Source organism: Sinohyriopsis cumingii, chromosome 18 (assembly GCF_028554795.1).
Source record: "Sinohyriopsis cumingii isolate HCF-2022 chromosome 18, ASM2855479v2, whole genome shotgun sequence".
NCBI classification, from domain to species: domain Eukaryota; kingdom Metazoa; phylum Mollusca; class Bivalvia; order Unionida; family Unionidae; genus Sinohyriopsis; species Sinohyriopsis cumingii.
Genome location: NC_142978.1, coordinates 76539753 through 76559079, shown reverse-complemented (window position 1 = coordinate 76559079; position 19327 = coordinate 76539753). Strand labels below are relative to the sequence as shown.

The following is a 19327-nucleotide window of genomic DNA, read 5'->3' as shown; positions in this document are numbered from 1 at the left end:
AATGAATCAACACATCTCTCATTTGTACAGCAAAATTAGACAACTTTGCTGAAAGTGTAACAATAAAACATCTTTAGGAAAACTACTTTTGTGTAGTTTATTGAAACTTACAAGTAAAAAGCAAGTGAACACAATTTTGTCATTTCAATATTTTGAAATCAATTAAATATTTATTCAACATACATGATGTACTGTAAATGTTAGACCTGCCAACAAGACCTTCTCATTAAGGCTGTCAATAATTTTCTGAAAGCTAGACCAACTTGCAGTAAACTGTAACAAAATATCATGCAATGGTATTGTCAACATGAAAACATGCACTTGAAATGTCCAGAAGTGTAATCTGATAAACCAAACACAAACATTATGTTTCAAACAAAGCTTCAGAAGTGTGATCTGATGCAGTGAAGGCAAACACTATGTTCAGCTAAAATGTTTGTAAAGTACACTTAGACCTTAATGATCTTTTGTAGGGTTTCAGAAAGTGCAGTTTTAAACACTAAGGAATTCAATGGCTTTTTGCTTGATATCTCAGATTGTTTGTTATTTTAAAACCATCATTAATGTCCTAAAATTGTTACATAGAAAAACCATCATTTACATCTTCATTTTGCTCATGAAATAACCACCAATAATGTATTCAAATCAATACATAGCAAAACCAACACTGACATCATCAAACTGTTGAATTTAAAAGTCACTATTACCATCCTCAAAACATTAAACAGAAAAAAACACCACTAATGTCCTCAAATAATTAAACAGAAAAACACAACATCCTCAAATCATTAAATAGCAAAACCACTAATAATGTTCTCAAATCATAAAAGACTGTCCCTAACTTTAGTTTAAAAAAAGATAATTTTAAAATTATAATATTAAAAAAGCCCATAACATGAAATTTTTGTACCATATATACTCATATATAAGTCAGGTCCAACTGCAAATGACACAGACACTGATCTACTATCACATAATGTGCTGACAGATCAGGGTCTATGTTATTTGTTCTACTGGTTACTCCTAACAGACCACACAGATCCAGATCTGCTGATACATTATGCAATGGCAGATCTGGGTCTCTGTTGTTTGCTGTTGGAACTTACTTATATGCACATAAATACGATACATGAATATGATGTAGACATAGTTCTCAGCTACTGTCTACATGTGTTGCAAAATCCTATTTATACAAATGGATGATGGCTGGAATAAAGTAACATTTCAAAAATACAAAAATGTATATGAGAGAATTTGTAAAAATCAAAATTCTTGAAACTTCTGTGGCACATTTTTCTCATGTGATGTGGAAACTTAAAAATAAATCCTTACCTGTATTCCAAATTCTGGTTTCAGCTCAACTGTACACATGGGTGTCTCTCCATCTACAGTCCAGTTCCAAAGAGCCAATACCTGCAATACAAAAACAATAAAAACTGTTATCTGCTGTGCCCTTAAACTGATCTGATTTGTTTGTAGAGGAAGATAAGGAGGAACAGAAGGAAAACACAGAAGAGGAAGAAGTGGGAAAAGATGAGAAGACAAAGAATGAAAAGATGTTGCAGAAGGTGGAGGAAAAGGTGAACACAAAAAGAAGAGGAAGAAGAAAAAGAACAAAGATTGTAATCTATAGATCAAGCACAAAAAAAAATGTTTAAGGAAGGGAAAAATCAATACAGTTGATGAGAGGTGGACACTTAATGAAAGGTTATTAAGAGCATTATGGTTTCTGTATCACCCAATCTACAATGTTAAGGGACATGGACATAAGCTCTACCTATGTCAACCCTGAATAAACTTTAATGTCCAGAGGATACATTCAAGCAACTAAAAGCAATAAAGAAATAATAAAGAAATAATTATGTTCAGCAAATATGAGATTGGCTGGTGCTATTCTATGAAAAGCCTGAGAATGTTTAACACAAGATAGCAGACAAAATATAATCTTTCTTGAGCTAGGTATCATGCACGCAAACACTGTAAACTATATATCTTACAGAAATTCTTAGGATTTATTGTCTGTCATGCTTAGTGTTTCCTTGCTGTTTCACATTTCAAAAATATTTAAATATTATTAAAAAGTAACTTTTTTATTTCCTGTGATTTATAAAAAAAGTTTCACCTGTTTCTTTGCAGCACTGAGTGTTGCTAGATATCTGGCATCTGGAGTCATCGCCATGGAAACAACTCCTCCATCTTTGCTTAATTCAAAGATTGTTTGAACAGGAATTCTGCAAAATAGAATATATGCATAACTGCATACAGACTAATCATGGGTGATTGGATTAGGCAACAATTATCAGACAATTAGACAAATTCTAAACTATGTATGTGTCCCACACTGTAGCTATGCTAGGTCTATGATGAACATCTTAACCTCCAACAATTAGATAAATATTACCCTGTATGTGTGTCCCACACTACAGCTGTTCTGGGTCTATGACGAACATCTTAACCTCCAACAAATAGATAAATATTACCCTGTATATGTGTCCCACACTACAGCTGTTCTGGGTCTATGCCAAATGTCTTACTAACTAACAATTAGATAAATATTACCATGTATATGTGTCCCACACTACAGCTGTTCTGGGTCTATGCCAAATGTCTTACTAACTAACAATTAGATAAATATTACCCTGTATGTGTGTCCCACACTACAGCTGTGCTGGGTCTATGCCAAATGTCTTACTAACTAACAAATAGATAAATATTGCCCTGTATATGTGTCCCACACTACAGCTGTGCTGGGTCTATGCCAAATGTCTTACTAACTAACAATTAGATAAATATTACCCTGTATGTGTATCCCACACTACAGCTGTGCTGGGTCTATGCCAAATGTCTTACTAACTAACAAATAGATAAATATTGCCCTGTATATGTGTCCCTAACTACAGCTGTGCTGGGTCTATGCCAAATGTCTTACTAACTAACAATTAGACAAATTCTAAACTATGTATGTGTCCCACACTGTAGCTATGCTAGGTCTATGACGAACATCTTAACCTCCAACAAATAGATAAATATTACCCTGTATATGTGTCCCACACTACAGCTGTTCTGGGTCTATGCCAAATGTCTTACTAACTAACAATTAGGTAAATATTACCCTGTATGTGTGTCCCACACTACAGCTGTTCTGGGTCTATGCCAAATGTCTTACTAACTAACAATTAGATAAATATTACCCTGTATATGTGTCCCACACTACAGCTGTTCTGGGTCTATGCCAAATGTCTTACTAACTAACAATTAGGTAAATATTACCCTGTATGTGTGTCCCACACTACAGCTGTTCTGGGTCTATGCCAAATGTCTTACTAACTAACAATTAGGTAAATATTACCCTGTATGTGTGTCCCACACTACAGCTGTTCTGGGTCTATGCCAAATGTCTTACTAACTAACAATTAGATAAATATTACCCTGTATGTGTGTCCCACACTACAGCTGTGCTGGGTCTATGCCAAATGTCTTACTAACAAATAGATAAATATTGCCCTGTATATGTGTCCCACACTACAGCTGTGCTGGGTCTATGCTAAATGTCTTACTAACTAACAAATAGATAAATATTACCTTGTATATGTGTCCCACACTACAGCTGTGCTGGGTCGACACCAAATGTCTTACTAACTAACAATTAGATAAATATTACCCTGTATATGTGTCCCACACTACAGCTGTGCTGGGTCTATGCCAAATGTCTTACTAACTAACAAATAGATAAATATTGCCCTGTATATGTGTCCCACACTACAGCTGTGCTGGGTCTATGCCAAATGTCTTACTAACTAACAATTAGATAAATATTACCCTGTATATGTGTCCCACACTACAGCTGTGCTGGGTCTATGCCATTTGCAGCTGTATATGTTATACATCTGTAAGTATGGTAATAATGCCGTACCATCTCACAGTTGGACCAATACTACCTTGAGGATGTGTCCCACACTATAACCATGCTGGGTGTATGCTGCTCACAGCTAACCGTGCATCAAACACAAGCCAGTATGGTGCCAACGCAGGTGAGACAACAAATTACATTATGTATATGTGCAGGGATGCAGAAATTTTGTCAAAATCAAGTTGTCCATGTGCAAGTAAACTAAAATGTTTACTTGTCCATATAAAAGACTCACTTGTCCATATTTTCATAGTTAAAAAGAATAGTGGATGAAGGACTGTTAAAATATTTACTTGTATTAAGCTAAACATTTAAATGAATGCAGTATGGAACTGTGACATGTAAAATATGATACTTCAACTTGTCTTATTTTTTCTGTTAAAGGTATACTTCAACCACAGATGTGAGAAACCAATCAAGTTTATGCATGCCTTTAAGTAATTTATTGAGTCAATGTGTTGACAATGAAAATAAGGAAACAATTAACTTTGAAAATAAATACAGTCATGGACACATCAGTCCATACTGATTACTGAAGTAAACACTGATCAGAAGCTATGTCCTATTTACTTTTGCTCTGACATTACTGTCCCCAATTTTATCAAAGACATCCTGCAGAAAGTTTACATCAACTGGCTTAGGCTCAAACTGGCATGTGCTTCGGGTTGAGAACTCAGATGCTTGGCTATGCATGAGATGTCTTGTTTAGGACCTTTATTTTACCATTATGTATTGTGCTTTCCACTTTTTTGGTGCATTAATCCGTGGGTTTTCAATGTGATAACCTGCCCTACAAACAATAAACTGGTTTTGTCTACAGTTGAGGGGTATCTCTTTTATATATATTACAAGATGCAAATGATCAATTTTCATTAGCCTTGAGCCAAAGAAACTTCTAAAGCCAAGAATCTGTTAGCTCCAGTTTTCTTTTTTTCGTCATATTCCCTCTCATACTCAAGTTCAGCTTTAGCATGTTTTGTTGACTTTTCATTCAACTTTTCACCAATGACCCTAGCTTTATCAGAATATGATCCATCCAGACACATTCCCAGGAGTAGTCATTGTAGTCACACATAATGGTTTCAAAGAGCCCAGCGACTGGTTCAAAACAACAGATTCCTTGAGGAAGACCTATCCTCCAGCCAATGAAATTCATTCTGAAGTAACCATCAAAAGATATTGCCTAAACCAGTACTGCCTGCTTCTATTGGTTGTATCCATAGAAGCTGCTTTTGGTTTCAGCCCTAATCAATAAATTTCAGCATGCACTATGTAAAAATACAAGCACCCATTTGGTACTTACTGGTAAATATGAATGGTACTTGTGTAAACATTGCTCAGACAAAATGGGAACTACTGCCCTTTCAAGTCACAAGTCACAATTTACTTTTCCAAGGACAAGTAACCTTGCAAAAGTTGCTCATCCATAAGTACAAATTTCTGACTTGGACAATACAGAGTGGATTTCTGCATCCCTGATGTGGTATACTATAACCAAGCTAGTTCTACACTGTTTTGTTTAGTGTGCAATATACATGGCAAATATGGTACTTATGTCTCACCACCTGGCAATACAAGTGAGGCAGAAATTACCCTGTGTATGTGTCCCACACTATAACCATGCTGTCTTTCCCCTTGTCTGCAGTAGCAAGCCACCTCTTGTCCTCACTTACACATGTACAGTAGACCGGGCTGGACTGAAGATATATGCATACATTTATTCAGTCAAATTTGTATTAAAATGCAAACAAGTCACACTGGAGGAAGTATTACAAAATGTAAACATCAGTTCTTTCCACTGTTAATGAGCCTTATGCAATTCTTTATTACTCTTCTATGCCATGCCATTACCCAGAATTCCATCAAGTCGCATCTCCACCTGAAGATTTTGCTAACAAAATCTAGAACTGATGTGCACATCAACAATGGCACACCTGAAGATTATGCTAACAAAATCTAGAACTGATGTGCGCATCCACAATGACCCACCTGAAGATTATGCTAACAAAATCTAGAACTGATGTGCACATCAACAATGGCCCACCTGAAGATTATGCTAACAAAATCTAGAACTGATGTGCACATCAACAATGGCCCACCTGAAGTTTATGCTAACAAAATCTAGAACTGATGTGCACATCAACAATGGCCCACCTGAAGATTATGCAAACAAAATCTAGAACTGATGTGCACATCAACAATGGCACACCTGAAGATTATGCTAAAAAAATCTAGAACTGATATGCACATCAACAATGGCCCACCTGAAGATTATGCTAACAAAATCTAGAACTGATGTGCACATCCACAATGGCCCACCTGAAGATTATGCTAACAAAATCTAGAACTGATGTGCACATCCACAATGGCCCTAAATATCAAGTATCTTGGTTCAAAACATCCTTTCACATGACATGGCATGGTCATGGCTCCTATATATAAATGACTACATTTTGTTTTCTATCATAGCTGCAAAATTTATTTCATTTAATTTTTTTTGTTTGGCTGATCCAAATCAATTATAATGTCCAAAATGTATGGAGAAAATGCCCTATGAGTGAAAGAATGTAGCGGAAAAATTGCTGGGCAAGATTCATAAGAGCAAACTATCAAAATGTTGATGAGAAGTTACATTTATCTGTGATCAAATGCTCTTACATGTCCCTGTAGAATGTGTTGCCTGTTGCTCTTAAAGTCATACAGAATTCCGACATGAGCACAAGTGTACATTATAACTTTCCTGGTGTTGTCGGTCAGGTTTAGGACTGGGACACTCCTGTTAAGCCCAAATGACCAGATCATATTCTGTTGGCAAGAAAAGTTACAAATTATTGAGAATACAGATTGATTGGCAGATTCACATGATACTAGGCTAAAGATGCTCACACGGATGAACATAACTTGCAAAATTTTGACAATCATTTTCCTTTTCTATGATCATTGGCAAATAGAAGATATTTACATTTTTTGAGCAGATATAAAGAGATATTTCATGAGTGAAGTGGAAACAGTGTATTGTCTTATTACAATACAAAATGTTTCCACTTCATGAGTGAAATATTTCCTTATATCTACTCAAAAAACTATATTTTCTTTTCGTTATATACATGTATTTTTAAGGCAAAAACTTGCATTGATTATTTGACTGCATTACTAAATCAATAAAAAGAGTTTCAGAAATTTTAAACTAATGTTAGAACAGTGATTTGTTTTTACAAATTTAGTTTGTACATATGTTTCAGATTGTGTATTTTGTCAAATTAATGAATGTTGTCATGTGAAAATGAAGAGATTTATATTTTTGCTAACACATTTCCTGTGCAGATTGATAGTCAACACTGCTGCAAGGGGGATGCTATAGAAACATGACAGAATGGTCAACAGATATTAGAGTGTAACATCATTAAACAACAAATTGCAATTATTGTGAGTTTTCTTGTAAGGATTTGGGTTTGTATTCTTTTTTAAATTTTGCATTAAGATATGAAATTTTCTGTGCTGGCAAGCTTGCAGTATGTTTCAATAACAGATGCTGCAACCAACGTTTGGTTATCACTTAAGTTCAATGTGTAATTGACACTAATCAATCAATTATTTCTCCATCATTTTCGTACATGATTATGAGGGTGATGACAACTAAAATTGCTACTTAAACAATTTTATTATTTATGTAATCAATAGTTTCCCTTAAAAATGTACGCCATTTGTCACTGAGTGAAACAGGTATACTATTCTGTATGGGTGACAACGAGTATTGAAACCAACAAGTTCATTCATTGACAATTTGCCTAACTCATGTGAAAACTAATTATAAAAAAGGTTAACACTTTTGAAGCCTGCTTTCTGTTGTTTGAGGTTGATGGCACCTTCTTATTGATTACATAAATGTCTACTAGAGGGTCTTTACATATTTTAAGATTTGATCTATTCATCCTGATAGAGTGAGAGAGAGGAATGGTGGTGAGAGAGAGAGAGAGAATGAATATAGAAAGAAAATGTTAAATAGGCATCACTATGGAAATACTGGTCTGAATAAGGGCAGATATACTTTCTAAATGGAAAAAGAAAATAGATTTAAAAGTGATATCACCACTGTTGTGATCAAAGTTGCATCTCCAATATGGTGTTATAATTTTACTCCCACTGACATATTTCAGTATTTAATCAAATATATAATAAATACAAATATCCCTCTACATATATGTAATCTTAATTATAAATTTTCAAGTCTTTTCCTCTCTTTATATCTTAACATAGAACTGATGAAAAAATTCTTAAAATATTTTGAGAAATATATTTAAGCAATTACCTTTAATGAGCCCTTTCTGTTTAAATGATAGTGTATTGATTGAAGTGCTAGAAAGAAACTCTCCACCTATTTCAAGTGAGGTAACCACTTTCACTTATAATTTCCTCTCACAATTAAATTTTAGTTATTATACGTACTAACTTATAAGCCAGGTCCAACTGCGAATTGCATAGACCCAACTTTGCTGGTGCATTATGCAATATCAGATCTGGATCTATGCAGTCTGTTAGTAGTAATCATTAGAACAAACAACATAAACCCTGACCTGCCAGCACATTAATCAACAGCAGATCAGGACCTATGTTGTTTTCAGTTAGATCTGACTTAAAAGTGAGTATATACAGTATGTGCTTTTACATATCCTAACATTTCAAGGTCAGAAGGCCAGCAGAGCTAAATGCAGAAAGTGACTTCTTGTTAGAAACACAACTATTCTGAGTAACTGACAGTAGGCAGATATTGAGAGATGAAATTCTCCAAAGAAGGAAACCTTCTGATTCCATCCAGTGAATCTATATGGTTGGTTAATGAGTATAACACAAAACATTATGTGATTTCCTGTTAAGGCTGCAACAATTACATGAGTAAACAGCTCAACTGAAGTCATTACATGAGTCAACAGGTCAGTTTAGGTCATTACATGAGTCAACAGCTCAATTTAGGTCACTACATGAGCCAACAACTCAGTTTAGGTCATTGCATGAGTCAACAACTCAGTTTAGGTCAATAAATTAGTCAGCAGCTCAGTTTAGGTCATTACATGAGACAACAGCTCAGTTTAGGTCATTCACTGTAAATGTTTAAAAAAACATTGACAATCATGTAAATGAAAATGGCTGTAAGTAGCATGAATGAACTGCTGGTATTTTGTGATCCTAGTATGCCTTCAATTACTGTTTACTGATGCTGCATCTGTCACATCTAAAAGTGATATAATGAACTTGTTATAGATAACCTGAAGCAAGGAAATACTTCACTTTTGTCAATTCAGGCTGTGACAGGAAGCAAAAAGTTAAATGTAATCTTTGATTAGGGTGACTTTCAATTAAATGGCAGTGTTCTCTTATTGCATAAAATGTACACATTTAAAGGATTTTTGTCAATGATGCAGCCTCATTCTCCATGGTGAATAGTTCAGTGTACTGGCACTAGCATGGAATGTTTCACTCTGGAAAGCACTAACAGATGAGTTACAGTGACCTTGACCTTGATTTTCTAATCCAGAAAGAAAGGCAAACTATTTGTGAATAAATTGGTGCATGATGATCATAAAGAACACAAGTTACAATGTAGAAACTAATTTTCTCAATTCTTATTATTTTTCTTTAAGTTTTCTGACATAACATCTACAGCTTATTTTCACCCCAAACAGTAAGTCATCATCAAATTTTGATGCTTTTATTTTTGTTGTTGTAATTAACAGTTGTTTTAAAGACACTTTTCCTCCAATTTGTTTCAGTGACCTTGACCTTGAATCTTTTCAGCCAAAAATCAAAAAGGTCTATTTCTTCTAAAAAGTGCAAGCCATCCACAAAGCTGGGTCAAGATTCATTGTGTTTAACTAAAATTTGTGTGTAGGAACCATTTTTGTTATTTAAGTTATTATGACCATGATATTTGTCGTTTTGACCTTAAAATCAATAGTTTTCTTTCTTAGCCCAAGTGTAAGCCATTCACAAAGTTTGGTCAAGTTATCTTGGCTAAAACTGAAGTTCCTGTATGAAAACCAATTTTCTCCTTAATAGATATACAAGCCATCCACAAAGGATCAATAATGTATAAGGTCTAGAACAAACAATTGTGTCAAAACCAATTTTCTTACTTGAGTTACTGTGACTTTAATCTTTGACCTTTACAGACCCAAATCAATAGATTTCATCTTGGCCTTAATCAGTAACAATTCACAAAGTTTGATTAAGGTACACAGTCTAACAAAAATTACTGTGTGTAAGGTAAAAAAGATAGAGGGACAAACAACATCATTGCACTGACCAAATTCTTTCTTCAACACTTAAGTTTTTATGCTCATTTTGACAAATGCACTGTATTCATTGCCAGCATTTGTAATGATTAGTTTACAACAGCAATGATGATCTGCCATTTTGTTTACGGCTACTATTTGCATTTACAGCTTGGGGGACAAAATCTATAATGTGTGATACAAAACATTCCTTTGCCTAACATTTCTGACCCTCTGGTGGAATTGATCCATCCCACACCAGTGCATATGATGGACTTTAATTATCTTTTTTGATTTAGAATCCTGCATATTACCAGGGCAGTGTTGGACATAGTTCCTTCCATGGTTGACTCTCTTCGGTCAGGAGTGGGCAGTCTGGGAGCTTCTGGGATGGTCATGGATTTCTGCACACTATCTAGAGTCTCTGTCTGCAATGTTGGGGACTGAGGTTTGCTCTTCTCTGAAATCCCTGATAGTTGACTCTGCTGTGTCTCAGGTAAGTCTTCATTTTCTGGCCTGCTTTCACTACTCTGGGGTTCTACCTCTGTTGGCACTTCAGAATGTTTTTCTGATTGTGGCTCCTCAGCATGTTTATTTGTTTCCTCTCTGGCTTCTCTTTGCCCAGTCAGTACTTCTTCTTCCTCTTCTCCTTCTGTTTTTTCTGTGTCTTCTTCTACTGGTTCTGTATCTGCATGAGACAATTATATGCTTATGTTTTGAAACAAATCATCTGTCAGTATACTGTGAGTTCCTTTATTTTTGTGAGGATGAATTTTCAGGGTCTAGTGAAAAATAACATTTACATCAGTACTTAAATTCGTGGATTGGGAAAAGATGATTTCAAATTAATTACTTTTACTACATGAATTCTGAAAAATGCTATGTCTCACTAGCTCCACCACTGGCAAAAACGTACAACAAGAACAGTAGGTCATTGTTACTTATGTTTTATTGGTACGAATAAGAGTCTTAGCAATGAATGCACTTATCCAGTTCAATGACTGTACATCTAAGTGTGTCAGAGGAATGGAGCTAAATTAAAATTAGTAATCAGAGCATGAATATAGGTAACTATTATACTGAAGTGTCCTGAAAAATGGACCATGGTATGACGATGTGTCTTATTAAAGGGATGAAGCTAAAAAAGGGATCATGATATAATGAGGTATCTTAAGAAAGGAATCATGTTGTACTGAGGTGTCATACAGTGAGGGACTGCCAAGTCAAGGTTCATGGCTCTGCATGCAAAAGATTCAGAGACATGTGACTAAATACAAAAACTTGACAACGGTGGCTCTGACAACATCATAGACAAAGAAATAAAAAAGAAAGAAGTGCAATACTTATATCATGTAGGGAGACAATAAAATTCAGATCCAACTTGAGTTGGAAAAAAGGATCCCATCAGACAGAGTAGGAATTATTATCTTTAGCAAATAGCTGTTAGTGATTAAAGTTAAAATCTACAAAAATTTGAAATCTTTTAGTAATTAAGTGCTTTTGGAATATCCTTGCTCTAACAGCAATGTCATACAAATGTAGACTTAATATCATGAAGATATACCAGGCTGTTCAGGAGATATTAACTGGAGAAGAGTGAGATGGATGATTGGACACAATACGTAGGGGAACTTTAAAAGAACTAACTAGACAAAGCCAAATCATGTACAGGACAAAACCCCTTGTCAACATATATATTCATGCCAAGTTTCATGAAGATATCTGAGATAGTTCAGGAGATATTAATTGGAGAAAAAAAAATTGTTTTTCACAGCATTCAGCTGCTTGAAAAAAAAACAGTAACAGCTGTAAAGAAAAATGTGAAAGCCCAGTGATTTTTCAACATGCACATCTTCTGATGATGGCCATACAAAGCCTCATGCTGGTCCATTCAAAACTGGAACTAGCTGCATTAAAAGTATTCTGTCATGTCACACACTACATCAAGCTGCAAGACAAACAGAGCAATAGCCCAAAACTAACAAAAACATTGCAATTTGTCAGAATGAACATTCTCAGATGATGACCAAACTAAGTAACAAGTTTCACAGTCATCCATCAAAAACACTTCATTCAGCTGAAAGACAAAAAGAAAATAACTCTAACAAAAATCGTGGAACGACCATAATTTGTTGATATGCAAATCTTGAAATAATGATCATAACATGGATGCAGCTTCATGGCGATCCACTAAAAACTGAAACCAGTTGTGTTCACAAGATTCTGTCATATACTACACCATACTTCAAGTTTCAAAGGGCAATAACTCTAATGAAAATGATACAAGCACAACAGTTTCTTGACATATGCATATTCAAATGATGATGAAATCTGAGACCAGCTGCATTTTGACTGCAATCAGCTGAAAGTCAAAAAGGCAATAGCTCATAACAAATTCAGGGGCAAAGTGATTTATCATCATGCATATCTTTAGGTAACAACAAAATTACTTACTGAGTTTCATGAAGATTCATTCATATTGCTGGACTAGTTGCACAAAGAAAATTGTGTCAGACACTGCATTAAGCTAAAACACAAAAGGGGCAATAACTCTGACAAAAACTCCAAGATTAAAGTCATTTCCCAGTATGTGCATCTTCAAGCGATGAACATAAAATTTACTAAGTTTATGTTGACCCTTCAAAATATGGGGCACATTGCAGAAACAATAGTGTGTTTTGGACAGAAGGATGGATCAATGAAGATGTGGAATATTATATACTACTATCTCTGGGATAACTCTTACAATTATAATACGATGGACTAATTGCATGGACAAGACTGTTATACACTGCATTTAGCTGCAATTCAAACAAGGGTAGTAACTCATACAAATTGAAGGTGTAAAATGATTTGTCAATATGTCCATATTCAGGTGATACAAGTTTCATAACAATCCATAAAAAACTGGGGGACCAGTTGCACTGAAATGGTTGTGCCATGCAGTGCTACAAAAGTAAAATGGGCAATGACTGTTACATACATCATCTTCTGATGAAAGCTGCATATCATTGTCTTTGGTATAACTCTTAAAATTCTGTTCAGACAGATTCACGTTTTTGACAGGACACATAGTCTTGTCATGAAAGTATATGTAAGTCAGATATATCTCAAAGGGTTCAGGAGATATTTGGCAATCAAAAGTGTAATGGATAGACAGACAGACAAGCTGACTCCAATATACCCCACAGCTAACTCTGCTTTAAGAGAGTATAAAAAGAAGTCATTCTGTTTAAAAATCTAGCTTTTCTAATTTAAACTTTTATGCCCATATATTCACTACAAAATATAACAATTCACTTTATGAGATTTTCCAAAAAGAAAATAAAAAAAATTAACAAAGGAAATTCCAATCTAAGTAAAGACTGACTTCATGCCTACTAGAAAAATTCCCAATTAAAAAGAAAATATTATTTCCAATGGCACAGTTACTTTAGTACCTCCAGGTGGACCATCTTCACTTTGATCAACTTGATAATCCACTCCTGCATTTATATTAGCATCTCTCTCTTCCAGTATCTCATCATCATCAAGCACTGGACTTGGAAAAAGAGCTTCTTCTTCTGCTTCTGCTGGAATGGTGCTTTTTGATCTCCTCCCAGCATCATCAGGTTGGGGGCTTTGTAAGTTTTCATCAGCATCATCTGCATCAGGTTAAAAAGTAAAACTTTATTCTAAAACTGAAAAGGTAACCACTGCTTTTTTGATCAACTGTATGTCAACATTCATGGCAGTAAAATCTACTAAACATAGTCAGGTATAATTTGGATCCAATTGCAAACTGCACAGACCGAGATCTGTCAGTGCATAATGTACAAGCAGATGGGTCTATTTAATCTGTTCAAAGTAATCAGTAGAATATATAATACAGACAATGATCTGCTGGTGCATTATGTGACAGCGGACAATAGTCTATGTTATTTGCAGCTGGACCCAACTTAAATATGAGCATATATATTACACTGTGTCAACTCAAGCATTACTGATATTGTCATCTCATGGCACTCTTTATGCCCAAGTATCATCACTGAGAATGATACTTTTTTCCAAACTTTTAAACTGTATGGTTTTACAATAGGGATGTTGTAAAAGTCTTATGTTTGAAAAGTTACTATTTCTGTAAAACCACCTTTAATGCCCTTTAATATTTAAAGTACAAAACTAAATCCTGAATTTATATTAATGTAATTGATTACTGTTAAAATTACATATTTTGTAACAGATTTAAAGAAGGGTAGTGGATTACTCATACTTTTCTTAATCTGTGATTTCAAAGACATGTTTACCCTGCCATTTGTCAAAGTTCCTGTTTGTAATTTCTGTGCCACCTGTCTTTAATTTAGACTCCTAAAACTGACAACCGATCTAACCATTACAGTTCTACTATACTTCACCTGTTCACACAATATTCATTTTAATTGCCAGATGAATTGTTTTGATACAAATTTTAATTACATTGTACAGTTTTTATGACCTTCATTGACTTTCATAATTGTTAGTGCCAATACAGCCATGGATATATGTTCACTAAAGAAAAGTTGCAGTCATTTTTTTTTTAAAATTGTTTAGTTTCCTAGTGAAAAAGCATGTACAGGGGTCAAGACTTAGGAGGTCACATGACAAACATTTCAGGCTGCGATCATATGCTCAAGGTGAAACAATGCACAAGTTGCAATAACACTGCCTGTTCTTAAGACACAGAGACAGATCTTTATACTGTAGGCATTACTTATTTCAGAAAATGCACTTATACCTTTCCTTTTGTAGAGAGATTATATTGACTTAATATGCATATGTGGGAATAGGTCCCATGATTCTGGTAAAAATTAGACCAATTTGGAAAAAAATAATTTCAGGAGTAGATTAGTCAAAATTGTGAATTCTGTATGATTTTGAAACTTTCTCATTGGGGCATGGACCCAGTTTCAGCTTCTAAGAATGCTAAAAATTCCTGCATTCAAAGAATCCTATAAATACTTCATCTATCTCTGAACTCAGTGGAACTTCTCAAACAGGAGGTGGTCAGCCCTGACACAGTGAAAAAATACCAATATCTATGCTACCAAAAAAAACATAAAAATATAAATTGACAAACTATTTAAGTATAACAGTATTAAAGGCTACCAAAATTTTCTTTGATTGATACTATTCATTTTTTAAGTTGGAATACTTTAAGGAGGCAAAACCTTTTAAAACTTGTATTCTAACCTCACAGATTTGGAACTTATAGTACAGCTAAGCTCCACCCCAATGTGAGTTATCTGACACAGTGCAACCTCAGAAAAGTCGAAGGCACTAAAAAACACATGGAAGGGATGAAAGAGTTGAGATGAACACCACAGTTATAATTTAACCATCACAAAGACATTTCGAAAATGAAAAGCAAATAACTGTAATTCCAGCATCACCATTGTATTAGCTGGGTCAAATCAATAAGCTGAGACTTTCGGAGACAAAGAGAAAATGACAAATATATTTAGTAATCAAAGACAATAATAAAAGTATGATGAATTTGGTATATTTTCATGTATTAGCTTTATTTTCTTTTAAAACAACATTTAGCACCTATTTTAAAATTACAATCTGTAAATTGCAAGTAAACAAAACGAACTATAACATGATATCAAGTCTTATAGAATGAATTTGTGATACAGCATTGACATTAAATCATCCACTTATAACAATTTATATAATATTCAGTTACAAATAGCTAAATTACTAAGAAAGTACTTGCCTGCACCAGTAGGAATAAAATATCCTCAAAAATCTATAACCAAATAACATCCAACAAAATTAATTTGCAATTATCACAAACAATCCATAGATTCAAAGCAACCAGTACAGGTATGTTTTGCCATTCCTTTGTGACTATAGTAAATACATGCTTATGTTCTTATAATTTTTGTACATGTGTCTTTCATCAGTCCTTTCACTCAATCTAAGTGTATTTCTTCCATGTTTCCATTGTTCCCACACATTTTTGTCGAAAGCAATAAATACTATGTACTGCTTTTCACTGCTATAGCAACAAGCTATATTCAAGACAATTTGCAACATCTGATGATGCATACTAAATACATGTAACATGGATATATAACATGAATCTATATTACTAAATACATGTAGCATGGATATTATAACATGAATCTATATTACTAAATACATGTAACATCAATATGTAACATGAATCTATATGACTTAATTTGTTGGAAAATTCCTTTTTCAGAAAATGACAGAGCAAAATAAAGAAGTGTGACTATTTTTAAATCATTTCTGCTGGTTACAAACTAGATGGAAATAGGTGCAGTCAAATTCTGTCGAAAAATATATTAAAACCATATACCAGACAGATAGAGAATGTTATTCTGATGAAAAAGGATTAAAAAAACATACCTGATCAAATTCTGAATGTGACAAATTTATTTATATAAAGACTACATTTGAATGCATTGTACCATGGGGTAGTAATATAAAAGTAAGTGCAAATAAATGTTGACATTTTTAATTTGAATATTAAGTATAGTAAAATGAGCCAAAACAGGATCACAAATGAAAGATAATAATTTACCTGCTAATGAAAGTTAACATACTTGTTTATTTATCATTTATCTCCAATTCTGTATTCAGCAAATAATGTAAATGATGCCAAGTTTGCAATAAAATATGTCACCATACATAAATCTGTATGTGGCTGCTCAGAATGTTTCCAATGAAAAGTACATTTATTCCACCACAAAAACATTCACTGCAGATGCAGTATTGGATGTGACAGAAAAATAGCATTCTAATTGTTGGATAATTCTCTAAAGAGAGTATTACTGGATGCAGAAACTGTGCTTGATGTAGAAGTATTGCAGAGAATGTAGAAGATTTGTCAGTGCTGATTTGCATTCATTTGGCAATAGTTATTAACTGATTGGATGTTTTTGTGACCAGATATTTGCATGAATTGTATGAGCATATTTGGACCAATCAGAAGCACATAAAGTAATATGTTAACATGTCATGTCAAAAATATTAAATTGCACTCACTTTATGTAAAGTATACTGTGATAAATCCAGTTATTTTCTGAAGTGGTAATATGGACACATGAAAACATGTTGTCTCCTCAACCCTGGAATTCTAAGCATAGTGAGTCTACCATATTTCTCCTTTCTTTATAGTAATTAGTTGTTTGCAGTTAATAAATTGTTCTGGACTGACTCCTTTTGACTCTTTCAGACTTCCTTGCATATACATTTGCTAGTGTTTGTAATGAAAGGCACCTGCTCCTCTGGAGACATTGTAATTTTCTTTTCATTTCTCTTTTCATTTAGAAAAAAAAGTTTCTTTGCAAAATGTTTTCCTTTTCATTTTGGTATATAGTTGATAGTGTTACAATGCCCATTTTGTTACAGACATGCTATTACATGAATATATTATGTAATTTCTAAAGGCAGCTATATTTTGGAAACATTGATCTTCAGTTAAAACTTATTTAGTTCCCTCTTTGCTAAGAATCAGAATTATTTTTATATTATATATTTATGACAGATTTTCTCATAATGTAATAATTAATATGAATTACTGGCAGTATTTAGTGTATATATTTTTGCATATCACCAGTTATATAAAATGATATAGCCATACACAATTACAACATTCCTGGACATTTTCAAGGTTTAAAACATAATTTGGCAATGAGTAAAATGTAAACAATGTCTATCATGTGACTATGCTTGCATCATTGTAAACCATCATTAAGTCAATGACTTAATTCAGCCATGCAGGATGTGATGTGGCTTTTGGTATCAAATGTAGGAGACTTATATTTGAATGGGGGTAAAGGGAATGTGTGTGTGTGTGTATATATATATATATATATATATATATATATATATATATATATATATATATTCTTTTGATTCATTGTTTTCTTATTTATTTCCAGAAACTGAAACAATTGCTAAAAGATTTAGTTAAGACAAAACACTTCTATGCAGAACGAACTACTGCTAGAAATGACAGACAGATGGGAAATTATCTATTTCAAACAGAAATAGTCTATACTAAGAGGTCAGGAAACACTTGACAGTAGTATAGCCTGAATATACCTCCCCGTTTGTTTGTACCACCCTACCGATTTAAAAGATAAAAAGCACAAATGAAATAAAAAATGCACAGAACTTAGTTCATTTATTGATTTATAATTTTAAACCTGATTATGCCCAGATGGGACCCTAACACCACTATCGTCTGCATGTTTCTGCGTGTTTCATTCCAAACAGAAGTTTTCAGTGTCAAAGATGACATGTTTGCCAGTCATTTCCAGTTCCTGTACAACTCCATTTTCAGCAAAGGTGTGCATGCATGACAACATATGTATGTACGTAGAAGGAAAATACTATGTCGTCTGCTTTTTATATTTACAACATCGAATCAAGCTATGGAAAGAATGAAAATTACAAATTTGTCTTTCATGTGGCTTTAACAAGCAATGTATATTCTATGTACATGTGTGCAAAGGATATAACTCTAAACTTTCAACATTATGAAAATGTACGAAATAACTTGCCCATAGTGTAAGCAACATGACGCAACGTTAGTATGGAAAGTCCGTTAAACATGAAAGGCGCAGAGAATGCCAGTGTTAGTGCCACTCTGGTCACATTAAGGTTAGAAATTATAAATCAGTGAATGAATTGACAAAGTTGTGTGCACTTTTTATCACACTAAAGATTACCATTATTGAAATCGGTAGGGGGGTACAAACAAACGGGGAGGTATAGTCAGACTGTATATTGTATAAGACAATGACCAGTTAAAAGCCGATTACCTTCCATACGCGCGCGCGCGTGTGTGTGTGTGTGTGTGTGTGCGTGTGTGTGTGAAGATTCGATTTTGAATCTCTTACCCGCGGGGGACTTCCGGTCACCATCATCAACTGGACTGGTTGATATTCTTTCAGGTTCATCAGCCATTCTTTACTTCTATCGATATCTGCCAACAAAAACAGTACTATTATATATGCCCTTATTCTACCAGCAGATTCTTAGTATTGTTTAGTCTAGGAACATATTTAATTTTTCATGATCTTCACCAACTGACAGAATTGCTTACATCCAGAGCTCCCTGGCAACGGCCGTTGACTGCCAAAAGATGGTCGTC

The 19327-nt window shown here is 34.1% G+C and overlaps 1 protein-coding gene across 3 annotated transcripts in view; it reads right to left on the bottom strand.

Moving 5' to 3' along the window:
- LOC149777018 (cilia- and flagella-associated protein 251-like) overlaps positions 1 to 19307 on the bottom strand; it is a 73101-nt gene extending 53794 nt beyond the window's left edge. For 2 of the 3 annotated variants that reach the window (XM_089941780.1, XM_089941781.1), the window contains exons 1-7: positions 19074 to 19273; positions 13620 to 13823; positions 10494 to 10867; positions 6569 to 6715; positions 5504 to 5607; positions 2123 to 2231; positions 1333 to 1413 (exon numbers count right to left, since the gene is read on the bottom strand). In XM_089941780.1, the coding sequence (XP_089797906.1) occupies positions 1333 to 1413; positions 2123 to 2231; positions 5504 to 5607; positions 6569 to 6715; positions 10494 to 10867; positions 13620 to 13823; positions 19074 to 19140 (1086 nt within the window). In that variant the 5' untranslated portion in view covers positions 19141 to 19273. The other variant, XM_089941779.1, reaches the window with a different exon arrangement.
- Positions 19308 to 19327: the final 20 nt, after the last annotated feature.